The 19,600-nt window shown below is 45.0% G+C and overlaps 1 protein-coding gene across 1 annotated transcript in view; it reads right to left on the reverse strand.

The window, feature by feature from the left end:
- Positions 1 to 19,440, reverse strand: part of T265_04480 (hypothetical protein) — a gene marked incomplete at both ends in the record, with an annotated part of 28,602 nt that extends 9,162 nt beyond the window's left edge. The window contains 3 exons of the mRNA XM_009169229.1: positions 8,956 to 9,038; positions 18,953 to 19,142; positions 19,387 to 19,440. Of these exons, the coding sequence (XP_009167493.1) occupies positions 8,956 to 9,038; positions 18,953 to 19,142; positions 19,387 to 19,440 (327 nt within the window). The remainder of the gene's footprint in view (positions 1 to 8,955; positions 9,039 to 18,952; positions 19,143 to 19,386) is intronic.
- Between the last annotated feature and the right edge of the window lie 160 nt (positions 19,441 to 19,600).

The following is a 19,600-nucleotide window of genomic DNA, read 5'->3' on the forward strand; positions in this document are numbered from 1 at the left end:
TGAGCTGTGCTCAAGCGTCGATTTTCGTCTAGCGCTCCAAATCGACCTACTGGGGGTCATCGATGAACGGCCAATATGAGCACATCTCATTCTATAAATGAGTAAGCCGATTGATTTACATTTGAATTTCGTTTTGATGGGAGACACACCTGGAACCCAGCTGGTTCTCTCGTTTTTCATGTACTAGGTGATGTATGAACTATTTGTCAACAAGAAATCTTCATTGCAAAATTGAGTAGTTAAATGGTAGGGCGGACGGAAACGTGTCCTGCACGCTACCGTGTCCTGTCTGAGGGGTTCAAATGCTAAAAGGTTAAGCCAGTGGAGAATAGGTCCCAAGGTATAAGGTACTCTCAATTTCCGGCAAACCGTTTAGTCTAAACATTTCCATTCGTGTCAAGTGAATGCGCAAAAGTACATTTGCATCACTGTGAACCGTAGTACTTTGAGGCCCGTTTTCTACTCATCATTCTTTCTATTCTTTTCAGGTAGTTTGCTTCTGGAACTCTGATTGGCCTGACGAGATTCAACTCACTTTGCTCAGGTAAACATTTCCTGTCCTCACCAGTCTCCGTATTATATTTCAAATGCTCAGTTGCGCCTGTACTGTACGCTGTTTTTGTTATTGGCTTTCTGGAGATGTGGCGAATTCCGAAATCCATGTACAAGTGAGTGGATGCTACTTATAAAAATTCATCGTCCGGCTCGTTCGAGGAAGAATTATGAAAATAACCGCCTGATTTCGACATAGAGAGGTAACCGTCCATTTCTTTCTGAATTCAGTTCTTTTGCTTCTAATCGGTTTAAGCGAAAGACTTAAAATCAATACAGTTTGTGGTGCCCAGGTTCCCCAAGACTGCCGGCTTTCGACCTAGTCACGTTGCGTACGTTCACCTTGTGTACTTTGGCATATCCTATACCACGCGAGTACTTCTCAGGATCCAATTCGACCTAAACGTCGATCTGGAAACTGTAGTTTTTTGGCAGTACTACAACGTAGTTCTAGTGTGAGCAAGTTTGCCAGTTGATATATGAAAATTCAGATGTGTTCAGGGCCCATTCGCGAAGGTGTAACACATGCTCATGTGTCAGATCGTGCCCCGACATGGTTACTGAAGATGAGCTCTAATTAGAGCGAGATTTGAGTCCAGTGCTTGTCCCCTTTGGTGTAGACTCACTAGAATGACTGCGCCAGCATACGAGGACCACTGTTCAAACGAGGCTGGTATGAACGCGAACACTACAAGAAGCCCTGGCGTTTTGCCTACAGCCATGGTTCTCCGGACCGTTTAGAAATATAGAATACTCCCTAAGAAACACTAAACTGCATGGCAGATGAATTACTTCCACTTTCCTGGCCAGCTGACTTTTACGTCAGTTCGCTAGAGAAAGTACGAACAGATGAAGATGAGAAGTTCAGAAACAACTGAAGAATAGAAGGCGTCTAAAACTGGCCTTGCTTCTTGTGGACAAAACATAGGATGCAGGCTGACTAATCTTTTTTCCCAGTGAAACACACTACTCGTTAGGTTGCTGAAAGCTGTTCGACAGCCCAGGACCTCTTCTTGTGGCTTATCAGAGTCGCCAAGTTTCCGTCAAACTTGTTTCCTGTCTGAACGCCAAATTATGCGGGGAGCTTTTCAGCAACCTTATGAGTAGAGTGTTCCTCCAAAAACGTCTACTGCGATATCAAGAATATCGTATCAACTGAGACATGAGGCGGTCTTTTTGAGATGAAGATAACTGATCCAGTTCAAGTTTGCAAACTATGACAGTCCTTTACAGTAACGACCAAGTCCGTAACCCCAGGCCGGTAACTCATCACTCATCTGTTACCCAGGGGAGGTGTAATGGCCGGATTAGCATTTAAACTATTGTCAAAATGATCGGATAGTATTAAGCTGTTAAACCACGAAATTGCGCGCAGTTCTGAATTCCTGCACCGACGAACGTACTGTCCATTAATTCTTTCCCTGAGTGTCACTCAATTATGCGGGAAGATCCTGATAGATCATAGTTCATTCTCGAAGTCAGTTTGGTTTTGCTTGCGCGATAATTGAGACTGATCACGCCGATAGCCCACATGCGTCAAAGTACTACCAAGATGCCGACCATTCTGACCAGTTTTAATCGGTTTGGCATACCTACAACGTCATTTCGATGCACATATGATCGTGGATTGAAAGCCTGATCACTTAATTGGGACTACGTCGGACCAGAACTTATCAGCAGATCAACGCGCTATAGTTTTTCGGCATTACGTCACTCGGTATAGTTCGTGTGATTTGGAACCTGAAGAATGACCAATTAAACAGCTAATGTGAAGATAATGGGCTGTCTGATGGGCGGATTATAGCACCACTTAAAAACCCCTGAGTCACGTGCTTCAATTAATGCGACTTCTGGTAAATGAGGAAAGAAACCCCGTTTGGAACAGGACAAAATCCGAATTCGACTTAACCTTTCCCCGAAACGTTCTACTGTCGCAAACTGTAGTCATGAGATTTGGCTTTCACCGGAGACTCAATTGAATCTCTCGTTTATGACATTCTACAACCGAGTGTGCTGCACACAGGCCGCCTCATGATTCAGTTGGCACGATATTCGAAATCGCGCAGTATATTTTCATAACGGAAACTACTCACAAGGTTACTGAAAACTCTTCGACAGCCCACGACCGGTTTCGCCCTTGTTGGGGCTCATCGGGTAGGGGCAGTCCCCGAGTTTCCGTCAACCAACAGACTCAATTGGGTCTCCCGTGAAAACCAAATTGATTTGCAAATGAGCATATTTCTCGAAAACAGTCCAATTTGGGTTCAAGTAGATCACAAAGCTGACGGAAACTCGGGGACTGCGCCCACCTGATGAGCCCGAAGTGGAAGGACGAAACCGGTCGTGGGCTGCCGAAGAATTTTCAACAACCTCGTGAGTGGTTTTCTTTAAGAAAAAAGGTCATGAGATATTTGATAGGTGCACACTGTGAGAAGCCGCCAGATGTGAACAGGCTCGGCATTCTTTACTGAGGAGCTCACAATGTGCAATAGAGATTCTTTCCTCAACCTGTGGGACCGGTACGGAACAGCTAGCCCACATGAGTGAAACTCATACAGCCTTCTTTGAGTGCACATTTCTCGTGACATTCGTCCGCTTATTTTTTTGTAGGAGATGCCGTTAGCTGACCAGGTGGAAACGGATTCATTCCGGCATTTCTTTCAGTGTGTGACCGAAGACAGTCACGACGGAGATGTGGTGACTTTTGAGGATCTGGGCCCCCACCTTATCCACCGTAACGACAATGATGAAATTGAGGGACAGTTGTGGGGGGAGGATTCCGATATTTAGATGTAGATGTCCACGGAACGAATGACTCAGCCCCGCACGTGACAACCTACCGTATGCATTAACAAGCACATCTATCACTATCAAGTTGTAAGTAGTGTGAGCATTTTATGGTCTCTTGGGAAACCATTGAGCAGAGCTCAGCCCACCACTGTGTACGGGATTCTAAGAAAATGAATGTTTGGTATCATTGAATTATTTGTGGATCAATACTATCTAAGTCGGTCAACCATAATGCTTTGAACTACGCCCTGTCCATGTGAGTGCTACTCACACCGCTGATCAGCCAATTGTGGCCAAACGGTCAGGCATTCAACAACTGGCTGGAGGGTTGCGGGTTCGCGACTCCGTGAGATGCATACTACTGATGGTTTTCAACATAGACGAAACAGATGTACGGTGCTCCTCGACTTTCAGCGTAGGTTGGTTTTACTGACAGGATGAAATCTCCATTGAACTGTGGGGCATTTGGGCCTTTCCTTGTAAAGGCATGCAAAGATTTTCGGATTATATCATCGCTTTATAAACACCTAGCCTTCCATTTATTTATCCAACTCCCTTTCTCAGTCGGCTTTTGCAAATCCTGTCTTCATTTCCACACTTTTTTCCGGTTGAGACTGCCCCAAATTCAAAACTTTCCGTTTATCAAGAAATTTCTCCAACGCCATTAGAAATCACACATGACTAATGATCCAAGACAATTTGACTCAATAAATATCGATATGTCAAACAAGATTAATCGGTTTTGATCAGAATGTCATAATGCCAACTAGGCTTGGCGGTTTTCGATACTGGCTTCTAGATTTTTATGGCGTGATAAGTTTCCATCCCCCGGGGGTTGAGGGCAACCGTTTTTTTTGGGGGGGGGGGCTAGCAAAATTGGGGAAGATTATCTGGGCAAAATCGTATCAGGAATATAAAAAAATTACGTTACCTGATCGCTACACCTGGGGTGGGAATTGTCAGAAACTTGAAGTGCTATAAACAGACGGATTTGAGGTAGAATTGTGCCTTTTCACCCATCCAAATAGCTGTTTTATGGCGACGCCATATGTCTCATTAAGTTTCAAGTTTCTAATGATCAATTATTGCAATTTTCCGTTAAATTAGTCTTCTTAATCGATAGGAAAGGTTAGTGAGAATATTTTGTTGTGTACTGTTTAAATAAGTTGCATTCTAAATGATCACCACTGCATGGGGATGAATTAACTAGTAAATATCGAAGGTTATGCGGAGAAGCCAAGAGAAATTGTCCGTTCGTTGTAGGACAAACGAACAAGAACAAAGCAGTTTCAAGCTGCAGTTCTGTCTGTCGATGCATCGATGAAAGCATTGTTAATTTTTGCAGGGAAGGGGGTGATTTAACCGGCAGTGAATTGAGAAACCTTTTTCGTGCTAACTGTGGCATGGTCTGACCCGATGTGGATACAAGTGACCGATCGGCAAGTCACCAGATGGCGCTGAACAAAGGTAGAGATAATACGAATCAACCATACCAGGACAGGTTAGGTTACAGAAGGTGAATGATCGTCCCCCGGGGCCTGGCACCTGAGGAATACAATAAACGGTGAAGTTTAGTGTAGTTACTTGGGGGAGAAACTGAAGGTCAGATAAACCCATCATTGTTTTCAAGCTTACTGATTAAGAAGTGGACAGGTGTCTGAGATCGCTGTAATGATGGCCAAGAGCTCCCTCATACCATAGGAAATTTCACATACAGTAACGCAAGAAGTCCGATTGGTGAACGAGATCGGGTTGAAGACAAGATTACCGGGTTTGGCTTGAAGAAAAAACATACGGACAGCTCACAAATTACGAATTGGCTTTACCTGACGGCACCTAGCGCCATAGTACACAAGCTTTCAGTCAGCTGAATAGGAGGCATTCAGAGTCTAACCTGAAACTCAAGATGTTCCATGAGAGGTGGCATCATGCTTTGTTCAACCTGTGCCTTTTTGTGATTGGGCTGTTTTCTTCGTGATTCATGGTCTGGTTTTATTCCTCTTGATTGGTTGATTGATAGACCAATCACAAGGGCGAAACAAAACTGTCGATTTGAATGCGCCGAATGAAACCGTCGGATACAAAAAACGAGACCACAACCCAACGCATATTCAGACCTGATCAAACAAATTACGCGACTGTCATCCACTTGAGAGTTATCGTACGCTGTTTAGCACAGGCAGAAGCGTTAGCTGAATACATTTGTCCCATAACGCATGAAAAGGGTCATGTGGCGAGAATTTTAGAGCTCTGAAGACGCACCTAGGTACAGCCACTCGGTTAGATAGCCACAGAGTTAATTATGGCATCGCTGGAATGTCCATTGTCAGTGCGGGTTTCTTTCGGATGGGTGCAAGAATCACAAAATACAATGTATATGAAGCAGACGGTAATTGAAAATACTTCTTTGAAGGAACTGGCTGATTTATTGCAAGAGCATGGGAAAACCTAGAGCCAGGACGGATAATAAACATCGACATAACATTGGTTGGTACATGTGGACAGACACTGATAAGAAATGACTGTTCCCTGGCTGATTGGGAAAACGTTCATCAAATTTTGACGGATTTCCTGAACTAACTGCTACCTTTGTGCACTGAAAATGTTTTCTCAAATCCTTGAACCCGCCTTATCAACTAGTCAATATCGCTGAGATAGGTAGCCCATTGTGCCAAGTTCTAGTCAATTTTTTGTGGCAAACCTGAAGAGACAGCCCGTAGGCTGTATTTCGCAATTGACCGACAGTCGACTCCACGCGGATGATATGCCAAACATGGCTAGGAACATCGAACATACTCGCTCGATGTGTCCATTGGATGAACAGTTTTATTTAAATCACGTGATGAAGAATCAAAACATCCAGTACTGACTCTGGACGTTTTCTGCATGCTTAGAAATGTGAGTCTGCTAAACCGAAGGCCCACAAAAAACCTACATTTTCAGGCTAATTTATTCAGCCTTCCTGTTTGCAAACATAAAAACTGCGAAAATACTGTCTAGTGAACCTTTGGACAGGGCTCTTTAGCCGACGAGGTTGAAGTAATCAAAAAAGAAATCTTGGGATGGGACGGGTAACCCACCCAACCATGCCATCCAACTTTGAAGCTCGACGAACAGATCAAAGAGGTGACCTTCGCACTTCTTAAGGACGAACATGAGGGGAGTTGAACGCAACGAACTAGACACTGCATCCAAGAATACTTTCTGCACAGAGGTACATTTCAAACGAGACAAAACAACAATAACTGTATTGTAGTGCTCTGCGGACATACATTGAGGCGGAACTGCGGGTTCTCGACCGAATTCATGGGTTGCCTCTACTTTCAGTCAGAGGAAGACAACCTGTTGTGTCTGAATCAAACTTAGTCCCCTTTAGCGCCACTGCAGGCTCAACACATTGAGTTGCTCAGTGTGGTAAGGCATTTCAGCAAGTTTCGATCACTTAGGTTAGGTCGCGTAACGTTACTAGGTGAACCAGAGGGAATAGCACTTACGGATGAAAGAACAGAGGAGTCATAAAGCCATCAGCGTATCAAAATAGTGCTGACTCTGGACGTTTTCTGCATGCTTAGAAATGTGAGTCTGCTAAACCGAAGGCCCACAAAAAACCTACATTTTCAGGCTAATTTATTCAGCCTTCCTGTTTGCAAACATAAAAACTGCGAAAATACTGTCTAGTGAACCTTTGGACAGGGCTCTTTAGCCGACGAGGTTGAAGTAATCAAAAAAGAAATCTTGGGATGGAACGGGTAACCCACCCAACCATGCCATCCAACTTTGAAGCTCGACGAACAGATCAAAGAGGTGACCTTCGCACTTCTTAAGGACGAACATGAGGGGAGTTGAACGCAGCGAACTAGACACTGCATCCAAGAATACTTTCTGCACAGAGGTACATTTCAAACGAGACAAAACAACAATAACTGTATTGTAGTGCTCTGCGGACATACATTGGGGCGGAACTGCCGGTTCCCGACCGAATTCATGGGTTGCCTCTACTTTCAGTCAGAGGAAGACAACCTGTTGGGGATGAATCGAACTCTGTGCGTAACTGCGGAACGAGTTACATTAATAGAACCAGTAATCTCACCACTAGACTTAGAGAGTACCTGCTTCCCTAAATTCAAAGCTATCGTTTTCAAAAAGCCTGACCGAATTCCCGGCGGAGACCACCATAGTCCTCTATAGCTGGAATTTTGTTCGCCACCGAGCATCAACTAAAGCTCAGATCAATATTTACTGTTTTTCTTTGCCGCAGAAAACAAGAATTCCGAAGTTCACCAAGGTTGTTGCAATAAGCCATAAAAATGTTCGCCTTGATCAGCTGTCTTGCTCTCGGAAACGCAATGATTTAGACTGCTTGTCCGGTCAGCTGATCTATCCACTCCTTGATCAGCTGATATAGTTAGCTTTCTGCTGTAACATCCTTTCAGTGCCTAGCTGCGATGACATCCAAAGAAAGCGTGAGGGCAGGGATACAGCCAAGTTGCTCATGCCTAGACACCAGAAGTAGAGAGGGTCGGGTTCGAACCACGGACCTTCCTGAGCCATCTCGCCCAGAGGATTGGATAATGAGATGGACAAGAAAGTTTGTGTAAAGAAGGAAGAAGCGAATAAAAAGAAATATTCAGACGTTCGTGTGACCCGAAGGATGAACCATAGACACACACGTATGCCTAGCCAATGCTACCCATCAGTCAGCTAGGTGATCACAAAAGGTCACTGTCGCGTGAACACAGTTGCAAGTTTAACGTTCCGGAGTGCACAAGACATTAAGGTGGAACTTTACTGGCACAGATAGCGAACAATTCTAGCAGAACTCAGCAGACAGAATGAAGTTGCATTACGTATAACCCAGAACTTCTGGGGTTGGACGATGGTACACTGGACGATGATCACCGAAATTAGTCACCTTTAGAGCCACTGCATGTTCAACACATTGAGTTGCTCAATGTCCTAAGGCATTTCAGCAAGTTTTGATCACTTAGGTTAGGTCGCGTAACGTTGCTAGGTGAACCAGAGGGAATAGCACTTACGGATGAAAGAACAGAGGAGTCATAAAGCCATCAGTGTATCAAAATAGTGTCCCTGAGGCGCTTGGCCAAACCAGAAAAAGCCAATGAACGTGCAAATCGGCTGATTTATTGATCACCGTTGCGTACAAGCGGGTCAAAAGAATGCTACTAAGAATACAACTCATCTGTCAAGGGCGAGTGAAGAACAACCAATGAAGTCTGCCTCTCAACGTAAACGGTTATTCCATTGGCTGTGATGTAGTCCGGTTACGTTCGGAGCTGGTTGTCTTAATACACGCGAAAACTGCTAACAAAAACTCACTTTGTGATGACAATCCCGAGCAGTTCATAAAATGGGTGCCCTGAGATAACCTCTGTGCTTTCATTTGGGACTGGGCTTCTTGAAACTTCGAGACTGTAATTTTTCACTCATCAGTAAATCAAAAGTTTCACTTGGTTAGATATTTTCTTTGAAAGTATTGCACACATTAAACATGTGGTCGCCTCAGCCTACGAAATGAACAAAATAAGGTGGCGGAAACATGCTCAGGGTCTGATTGCCATGACTAGATAGAAAGAATGAACCATAGTGATTTACGTGAATCTCATCAAGTACCCACAAATCCTGGTTGCTCACCGGTTCTAGGCAGGCAGATGGTTCATTCATGCACGCATCCGAACCTATAAAAAGTTCAGGGCGAAGTGGGTAGGAATAATACCAAGCTCCCCTTCAATGGGGTAGCAACATGGGGATGTCCCGTAGTTCTGTCATTCATTCTCCACTTTCTCATTCTCTTTATCGACAGCATAACGTCGGTGTTCAACAGTGATAACTCGCTTTAGCGCAACTCTACCAGCTATCCAGAGGGATAGGCTTCCAATGTGTGAGTCCTTACACTCAATGGGGGGAATTTGTCAGTTTCCAATCAAAATTCATTGAATTTTATTTACTAAGATCGACTTCTTTCACAGTCTTATCGTAGTGTGTGGGCTATGTGACTTGGACCGTTGTTCTAGAAAACTCTCCACTTTTTTCTACACCGAAATTTCACTGTTGGCGAATACTTTTTTTCAACACAAGATATATATTTTCAATCCAGTTCATCCATTCGTATCAACAGTGGCCTAACAACGTGTCAGAAATCTTTGCACCTGTCAAAACAAGGATCACCATTTTGAAAAAAATCAACTCCAAACGGTGGCAGCTTGAATCCCGTCGTTAACAGAAGTGTCTTCGTACTGGATTTGGTTTTTGAAATTGTAAATCTTCCCTGAATTTCCTGCTTTGTGTGACAACACTTGGGCCCGTAAAACAGTGGCCAACAGTGGTATTCAATTGAATGATGCTCTCAGTTTATGTGGATTGCTCACCACGCGGATTGCCAACGACAGTCCAATCAAACCTACCAGGTATATGCGCGCTGACAAACGCTTGTTTACCACCTGCATCGTGTCGTTCACATCAAACAATTTCTGAAATGTCAAAACACCCGGGGCTTAACGGCTTCCCAACGAAGTTACATCACAGAGGTGGGGATAAATGAAGCGTTTGCTACCCTGTGGATACTCTGTGATCCAGGTTGGAAAGGGGTGAGCTTGGGCAACAAGTAAACGAGATGGAAGTTAGCCAACCACCACGCCAGAACATAGATTGTTGCGTGAAACCAGAAAGCCTTCCCGAAGCGCATTCGCACATTTATTCAATTTGTACAGGAGACCCAGCAGAATCCCAGGCAAAAAATAGCATCAGGGAGAGATTCAAATGGATCCGTTTGATTCTCCCGCCGAAATTCACATTGGTATGCAAATAGTGCATTTCGTTTGCGAATCGCGTACATTTTGGGTTCAAGTAGGACACAATCTCGCCGGGAACTCGGGGAATTTTGCCTCCGTGATCAGCCGAAAGACGTCATGGGCTGTCGAAGAGTTCTCTGCAACCATATGAGCAATTTCCCTCAAGAAAAGCAGATAACATCCTCTTGATACTGGTGTAACTGTGGATCTACTACTGACGAGGGCATGCGAGTAGTACGTTTTCCCGTAAATCAGTTCCGCGTCTCTTAAAAGTGCGATCTATTATGGAATTTGTGGAGTCGCAATTGCTTGCATTTGAGGAACCGTCAATAAATATCCCGGAAAGCTCATGAAGGCGCGTTCAAGTCGAAGATGGATATTAAGTTTTGTAAACAAGATGTATATGAGAGTTTTGCTTCCCTGTCCACTAGTCTGTTACTGTTCAGTTGGCATTTTCTAATAACTCCGCAGCGAAGGCCTTCTTCCTTACACTGGTAACCGTTTTCATTTGGACTAGGGATGTTGACTCGAATCAGGCAAAATGGACGTGGAAAGCTGTTTGCAGATGAGTAAATGATGTGAGAACCGCAAGAGTGTCAGGAATGGAAAGGTGTGAACTTATTCCGTTTTTATGCTTTACTTACAAACAAATGACACAAAAATGTCCAGATTAGAATAGAACGCTTTCGTAAAACGGTTTAAATTTTAAATTCAAGCTTCAAGCTCGTTTTAGTGCTCAAACAGAGACAACAGGGTATTGTTTACTACATTAAATGTCGGGAAATCGATCAAAATCAAACCTGTTGTTGAGGTTGATAGAAGACCAATTGCAGTCACAGTACAATCACGGCTTATCCAGCTGCCAAGTCAAGTGAATCGGCCAACAAATTCAAGCTCTTCATTCTGAAGTTTCAGGGAAGCAACAGGTTACCACTTGAAGGCGCGACATTCCGATGTTCCCTAATTTGCTCCGACAAATAATCGTCAAACAAAAAACGTCGATGTTCGTATAATCTGGGTCCATTATCCTCACTCCAGATGCAACTTCTTCCTTCAGGTTCATGGTCCGTTGGAGTATGCGCACCATGGTAACGTCGATGGGGAGAGAAGAACTTGATTTGTTTTCTCAAAGCTTCTAGGACTTCTATTGGACACTCTAAGGAGTTAGGTGTTGTGGAGTATAGAGCACTTCAAGATCAAACCAGGAATATTCACGAGAACTAGTCTATCAACAGAGTTGAAAGTTGAGAATGACCGTGAGTGTTGGTCGACTTTATGTGTGGAGCTGTTCAACGTAATGTAAACATGTGATCACCATTCCTGTTCTGGGACTTGCGTCTTACGTGCCGAAGATAGGCATCAAACCAAAGCCAGCAATCACATTGCGACAGGCGTGAGACATATGCAAATTTAGTTAGAGCTGTCTGCTCCAGCACCAAGGATTGGCTCCCATTCTGTGAAACACGTTCCAGCTCTCAAAGTAAGTAGGAAAAACTCAGTCACAGCAGATGTAATGATGCCTATGATTCCTCTCTGAACAACGCTGGGAAAAGTTCATCTGGTCCAGCACCCCAGTGGTGCTTCAAACCGAATGGCATATGATTACCTTGTCAAATGAGGGGGTCTAAACCCACGGACTGTACGGAGATGGGAAAAGTTCATCTGGTCCAGCACCCCAGTGGTGCTTCAAACCGAATGGCATATGATTACCTTGTCAAATGAGGGGGTCTAAACTCACGGGCTGTACGGAGGCCAGCCGTCCGTAATAACCGAACATCACATCATTTGGATGGATGTCCTGTGCAGGAAACGGACCAGACGAAGACATGCCCTGATTGATCAGAATGCCAGCCAATCCGAGTCAAGCACCTTTGACTCGACGCTTCTCGCCCCCTCAAGGAGATTCTGGCACGACCTTGTGGGATACTCCTCCATAAAGGGCTGTATAGAGCTACCATGCCTTCTGATATACCGTAGTGGGCGGAGCCGGAAGCCAAGGGACCGATACAGAGTTGCACTACCGTTCAGCAAGACACAACACGGACCACAGTCGAAAATGAACGAGTCAAATGAAATGCGCAAAGCCAAGGAGAGAAGCAGCCAAATTCTTGTTTTAGGTATTCCACCGAACGATCCAGGTGCTCTCCTCTATTATACAATAGAATTCACTTATTATCTTTAACAAAAAGGCCTTTCAGGCTTCCACACTCTTCCGCATCGGCCTCTCCCACATCCTGGAATATCTGGTGCCACCACGCCTCTTTGTCCACACACACGTTTGAACAGTCATTTGATCGATGATCGAACCGAATAGTATTCTGAACCGGAAGGGATAGCGTGCATTCTATCAGGAACCTTGTGCGCGTTCAGAATCATCAGATTACCTCATTCGATTCAGGGTCAACACTCTCAGAGGAAGTCCGAGACAACGTGATAAATACGTGTGCACCGAACGAGAGCGTCATCTGAGTCGATTTGTGTGTTCCAAAACGATCAACACCACTGGTAGCTGATGACGGTTTGGTTAATTTGACTTCCAAATAGGGTGAAGCCCAGTAGCTCAACAACGCCTACTGTATCTAAGCCTAGTATCGTTGAGCAACAACCGGTTATCTGCACGAAATTCGAAAACGACATTCAACCTTAAGACTGTAAATCAAGGTAAATCAAGGTTATATTGGTCTAAAAAGCATTTTGCTTTACAATGACCAAAGGATATTGGTGTGTGTGTATGTATACAGATAAACGGAATGATATGACATATATGTTCTATTGTTTGTAATCTGCATCTCAAATGTTGATGAGGGAAGTTGGGGGAGATCTTATGTATTCGTCAAGCGAATGTTTGAAAGTCTCGAGGTTACCACAATCCACAACAGATGTTGGTAGTTTGTTCCACGTGAGGGATACGCGGACTGAAAAAAGTAGCGCCGACAGTTAATGCGGGAACATGGAATGTCAACGGCCAATGGATTCACTTTCAGAACAAAAACATGTTTCTGATGAACTGGGACGTCCAACCTCTTCATTGAAACCACCGTCCACTGTGACTATATCCAGGGCGAGTTGGCTCAGTGGTTAGAGTGCCAGATTACTGACCGTAAAGCCCATGGCTCACACCCGACCTCTCTACCTCCCGAATTCCCCTGTCTAGACTTGGGCAACCTGACAGTATCCTATCCCTCGTCCTTTCTTTCGGGTGGCCTAACATTTAGGCATCGAGCGGGGGTGCTACATATGAATGATTTTTTGTTGGACTATATCCAAGCTGTTTGTGGTGGACAAGTGAATGGTCGGTTCCCGGTAAAAAAGTGTCTTTCAGAGGACGTGGGCTGCAGTTTGCTGGTAGATGGGAAAGATTGTTCAGTATTTCGATCCGAGAGAAGTCGAAGCGGAAAGTCGGACGCTAAACAGGCGGCTGCTTGCAGGTATTCAATCGAGTGACAAAACTTTAAGAGTGAATTCAGGGCTACACCTAAACCGACACAGCATTCTGGAAAAGATACAGGGTCCTTGAAGTTACTGCACCGCCTCCATCTAGATGTTACAGACCACGAACTTCTGATGACCTTGTATCTTTTTCATAAAGGAAACTACGCACAGCCCACGACCGGTTTCGCCCTTCTTGGGGCTCATCAGGCAGGCGCAGTCTCCGAGTTTCCGTCAACCTCATGTTCTACTTGAACCCAAATTGAACGGTTTTGGAGAAACACACTCATTTGCAAATCAATTTGGTTTTCACGAGAGACTCAACTGAGTCTTTCGTTTGTGATATTCCACGACTGAATGTACTGCACACAGGCCGCCTCATATTTCAGTTGGCACAATATTCGAGGTATCGCAGCATATTTTCATAAAGAAAGCTACTCACAGGTTTGCTGAAAACCCTTCGACAGCCCACGACTGGTTTCGCCCTTCTAGAATATCATAAACGAGGGATTCAGTTGAATCCTTTGTGTAAACCAAATTGATTTGCAAATGAGTGTGTTTCTCCAAAACCGTTCAATTTGGGTTCAAGTAGAACATGAGGTTGACGGAAACTCGGAGACTGCGCCTGCCTGATGAGCCCCAAGAAGGGCGAAACCGGTCGTGGGCTGTGCGTAGTTTCCTTTATGAAAAAGATACAAGGTCATCAGAAGTTCGTGGTCTGTAACATCTAGATGGAGGCGGTGCAGTAACTTCAACTGCTGTAATTGGATGCTGTATTTGAGTTCCAGTAAAAGTCATTCGACAGAATATCTAAGCTACTCTAAAAGGCAGCTTGCTGGCTTGTCTCCTCTCAGGTTGACAGCTGTGAAAAACACACAGAGGAAAAATAGCCTGAGCGGCGGATGTTAAGTAATAAACGTGAGCTGTGGGTACCTGTAGGTACCTGTAGGTACCTGATTGACAAGTCTACGTAAGACTGGTCGCCGGGTGAAACAGGGCGCGACCCAACAGATCACATTGGGTGGCGTCAGTATCTACAAGCCTGGGCTCATCTTCCTTGTTGTGTGCAGCAAAAAGGCGACCTGACCAGCGTCACGGCAGATGTGCTATGAAAATATACTGGTTTTCACAATTCCTTTTTTATATGCGGAATGAGATACTGTCATAGTGCTCACATCTAGACCGGGGGACGATTATGGCTCAAAATTCCGATCGTAGGAAGGCATGAATTGGATTCAGACTGTCCGGAACATATTATCGTGTTTGTTCGACCCCCTAAACAGGAGGGCCAAGAGACTATTTTTCAGGCCCCTATCCACCAATCAACTCGTTAGAACAGACTCTGTGTGTGTGAGTGTTGAATGGTAGGTTACTGAGGCACACAAAGCGTCATACCCAGACAAGTTCTAGGCTCTTCTCGGTGGGCGAGATGAACAGAAAAGAAACTGAATATCTTGAGGTGGCATAGTGGTGCCTTTCAGCCAGGGGGGGGGTTGAATAAACCACACATGCTTGAATAGCCTTCGTAATGAAGGTATGCGGAGTGAAACCAGCAACCCAACGACAAGAAAGCTTGGGCAAAAACAAGATCCATTTGAAGCCACGCCAATAAGACACGGGGGGGGGGGGGGTTGAATAAACCACACATGCTTGAATAGCCTTCGTAATGAAGGTATGCGGAGTGAAACCAGCAACCCAACGACAAGAAAGCTTGGGCAAAAACAAGATCCATTTGAAGCCACGCCAATAAGACAATGGAAACCATAAGTTTTCTTTCAAAGAGAAATTCTGTGCCGGAAAGTTCAACTCCCATTACCACCTTATTCAACTGTGCACTTTCGACGCCTTCCGCGTTTTTGCTAAATCTCTGTCAACAGCACGTTTTGTGTCTCGTGGGGATGAAAAAAATAGAAACGTCACCCCATAAATGTCTTTTATCTGTCCGAATAAAGTGGACAAAACGAAATCAATGTCATAACAATCAAGACAGCAGAACTGACCTAATTGTGATGAATGGTAGCCCGATGTTCAACTCTGGAAAAATCTCGCCTTTTGCTGATGAAGGTTTCATTGTTAAATTCTGGATATCAGCGTAAAAAAGGTCTACCCACTTTCAGTTCCAATGACAACTACCACAGAATGGAACGGAACCGGAAATTGGAAACAAAATGTGAGGAACAAAGTTAGCAGTGTTAAAATTTGTATCCGAAAGATTCCATCTCTAAAAGTACCTCGTACTATTTTTGGGTCGCTCGCAGCTGGTCGCTCGTGCTATGGGAACGACAGCCAGACAGAGCTGTATCGTCCTTTAGATACGCACAAAATTTCCTCTTTGTGATCCACAACCTCTTGAAGTTTTATTCATCCGCCTTGCATTTATGCTCTCGCTGATTTTTATAGAGTTTTGCCTAAAACAAACGCGTACATTTATGGAATCTTCGAGTGAAAATAACCAGCCTTGATGCGATAAACCACAAGGCTTTGTGCTCTGATTGGAAGGAATTAAATGTTTCTATCACGATTTATTCAACTAATGTTTAGGGTGCTATTGTAGTTTACAATAATTCAGAAGATCACGTAAATACGGACACTGGTGTATCCAGTACACGCGGCCAAGTTGGTCCACTCTCGTGGCGGGCCAGCAAACAGCTGAGTCACATATCCAGTCAACCCACAACCCAGTAACGCGAGCAAATCGATCGGACACGCACCCAATCAGCCCCCCCCCCCCGGAGCCACTCAAGTCACATGTCCGATCGATGGTGGAACGACGAACGGACACGCACACGCACACGCGCAAGCTCTCTGACACACCGAAGCGGCTATTACAGGTGCCAATTTCAAAGTTCCCATTTCTGGTCCACTGTCACGTGATTTGCGAAATCACTGGATAACACTTGCTTTATCCAAGTTATCAGAGTCCACTCAAGATGAAAAGCTGCGTGATACGTTTGCTCAGCAAGGAGAGCCCCGGAAGTTCGTGTACACATTAAATTCTTTGTATTTTCAAACACCTGCGCGTGTGAGAGTACATATGAATCCCTCCAAAATGTCCTTACACAGCTTGGTGTCCTATTGGGGGGGGGGGGCCGCTCTCCGCATCCCTACTTAATTTCGTGATCAATGAGGCAATCAGACGAACGCCGGGAGGTCTCCAAAGCCCTGGTGTCCAAACAGATACTGACGAATACCTTGCTGAACTATATCTCACAATGATTTCTTCTCATCTCCGAAGAAGGAAAGGTGCAGGTCTCTCCACCTACAGTGCAATGCCATGCAGTCATTAACACAAGCTACTTACGATCCAGGGAGAGGCATTCGAAGTCGTGCAACGTTGTACGTACCTTGGAAGTTGTATCAGTTCCCAGTGCACTGTGAGAGACCAGTTCGATACACCAATCTCTAAGGATCGAGATGCGTTTGCTTATTTGAGTCAAAGCGGTACCAAAACGGTGTATCCCTGAACCTCAAGGAACGTGTGTATCTGGATGTTTTGTTGCAGAGCTCTGGGACTTGGCCAGTTCAAGTAGGGGAACTAAAACATCTTCAGGTCTTCGACAACCGTTATGTCAGAACCACAACTCGTGTAGTTTGGTGTCGCGAGTCTTTAATGAGGCAAGAAATTTCGTTCGTTCAACGGGAACTTCAATCAAAGAATCTGACCGAAACCAGAAGCCATGAATTTCGCAAAATAAGCCATTGTTTGCAAAAGAGTGTTGTTCTCAGTGTCTAAATCAACGTGCTGTAAGAAGAAAAGTGGCCAACCTGTCAGGGAGGTATCACAGAGATCACAAAAAGTCTGGGTACTGTCGGTGCTACTTGTCTCCGAGGATCGGGACGTCGCCAGATCCCCACTGCGTCTGGTTGGAGACGCCGTTGATAGATGTCAGTGGCGTTCTCGTTGCCAGTGTCTGGTAACGTGGATACCTCCAAATGATTGTGTTGGCTAGCACTAAGTCCCTTGTCTGTCCATTTTCGTTCCCTTCTTTACGATAACGCTTGGAAACGAATCGCGGTTGTACTGCAGCAAAGTATTGATGTGTTGATGTCATGCTGCCGATAAGGAGTAAGATGATGACAGTTAATGTTCCCTTGCTTTTTTGTCGTTGCATCAGATGCCACAGAATTATCGGTATCACATTAAACCCAGCACGGTCACCAAGAAACTCACCCAGTAGTTCAGTCAAACCTTCGTATACAAGCTATATTGAACATATGATAGAAAACACATTTCGCAGCCCAACTTCTCACTGAATGAAACCACTTGAAAGATTGGTTTTTCTTTCCATATGCTTTTGAGTTTTGGAGCCGGTGCCGGCGGCCTTTATGCGGCTCGAACACCGCCTGTCGAAATAGTGATCTGGTTAACTCTAGGAGCCTGAATCCAATTGCAAGTGGATGATAGCTTAGCAGTCGTTGAGGCTCACTGATCCTTTTGGGTAGTTTTTTCGAGACTTGAACGATTGTCCAGCCCAAATTGAACGTCACCAGTGGTTGGTTTGATAGTCTAACCTGTCGGAGAGTGACCACACAGCCATTCTAACTGGCTTACCATCCGACGTCACCATTTGCGAAGCTGGTAACCTGCTGTGCCGTGCATCAGGAGAGAGACATGGGGTTGCCTTGGGTTCACTACTTGGAAAAAGGTCGTCAGGTCAACCTGGCTCAGGCATGTAGTATTATCTGTCGGATTTCAAATAGCCTATCAAAATAGCTTGATGATTGACACTCAACGTGGTTGGATCGATCGGTGTCAGGCTAGCGAGTCCCACTCTGTGTACGCAGAACCGACTGGTTCAATCGATTCGACTGAACTGACAATCGATCGATCGATAAACGCCACTCTTGTTATCTGATCACTACTCACCCACTTAATTAACTTATTCTTGACCTTGCATCCAGTTTTCGTGTGTTCATTAATTTGCCATTGGCAAGGATGGTTAGGACGTGTTGAAAGCACATATGCTGTTGAACATCGTGTTCACATTAGCAATTGGAACATTCAACACCGTGTGAATTCCAAGATTCCCGCAAGTGCGTAAAAGTAAAAAAATCAAATTGTCTGGCGAATAGCAAAGCAGCGTATGCCGTGGACAAGTACATTAGAAGATGCTCAGAAAGTGGAAAGAAAATCCTACTCAAATATAAAAATATTGCAACAATTAGACATGCTAAGTATAACTGTCTCGTATCTCACCTGCACACGGAGGTTTGCCAACGCAAAATCACGCAGCCTGCCAAGTTACAACAGATTGAATGTAACAATTTGTAATGAAAGGAAGAAGGCCTTCGCTGCGGAGTTCGACATGCCGGCCAACCGCCAGGAGGCTATGAGGGGGTTCAAGACGGCCAGGATGGCACCCGGATCTGACCTGACCGTGTTCTTCGCCGGCCTGCAGTAGTCATTGGATCGCGCTTTCCCGGGGCTGGACGGAGTGTCGCGCCACCAATTGCTGTCGGACCAGTTCGTCGAAGGGGTTCAGCCAGCGCTAGGTGCCCAGTTGCGGTTGGCACGAGCAACTGGCCAGTTGAGTGTGGGGGAGCTGGTGCGTCTGGTCCGGCCTAAGGAAGACGGAAATGTGCATTCAGTAGATAGATAGACAAAGAACAACTCAAGATAACTCGATCGAACAGGACTGTAATAGCTGCTTCCGTGTGTCCGAGATGTAGCGCGTGTGCGTGTCCGTTCGTCGTCCCATCATCGATCTGACGTGTGACTTGAGTGGCTGATTGGATGCGTGTCTGATTGGTTGGCTCGCGTGAGCGCTGTGGGTTGACTGGATATGTGACTCAGTGTTTTGCTTACCTGCCACGAAAGCAAACCAGTTTGGCCGCGTGTACTCAATACACCCGTGCCCATACTTACGTGTTCTTCTGACTTACTGTGAACCACAATAGGGACACTACATGAGAATGTCGAGAGAAGAAGGTGTTCTGTGTGCTAATAATACATGATGAGGAGGCTTGGGAACGAAGCGTTCGCTAATTACTCCAAGTTTTTTTGCAACCCCCCCCCCCCC

Source organism: Opisthorchis viverrini (assembly GCF_000715545.1).
Source record: "Opisthorchis viverrini unplaced genomic scaffold opera_v5_76, whole genome shotgun sequence".
NCBI lineage: Eukaryota > Metazoa > Platyhelminthes > Trematoda > Opisthorchiida > Opisthorchiidae > Opisthorchis > Opisthorchis viverrini.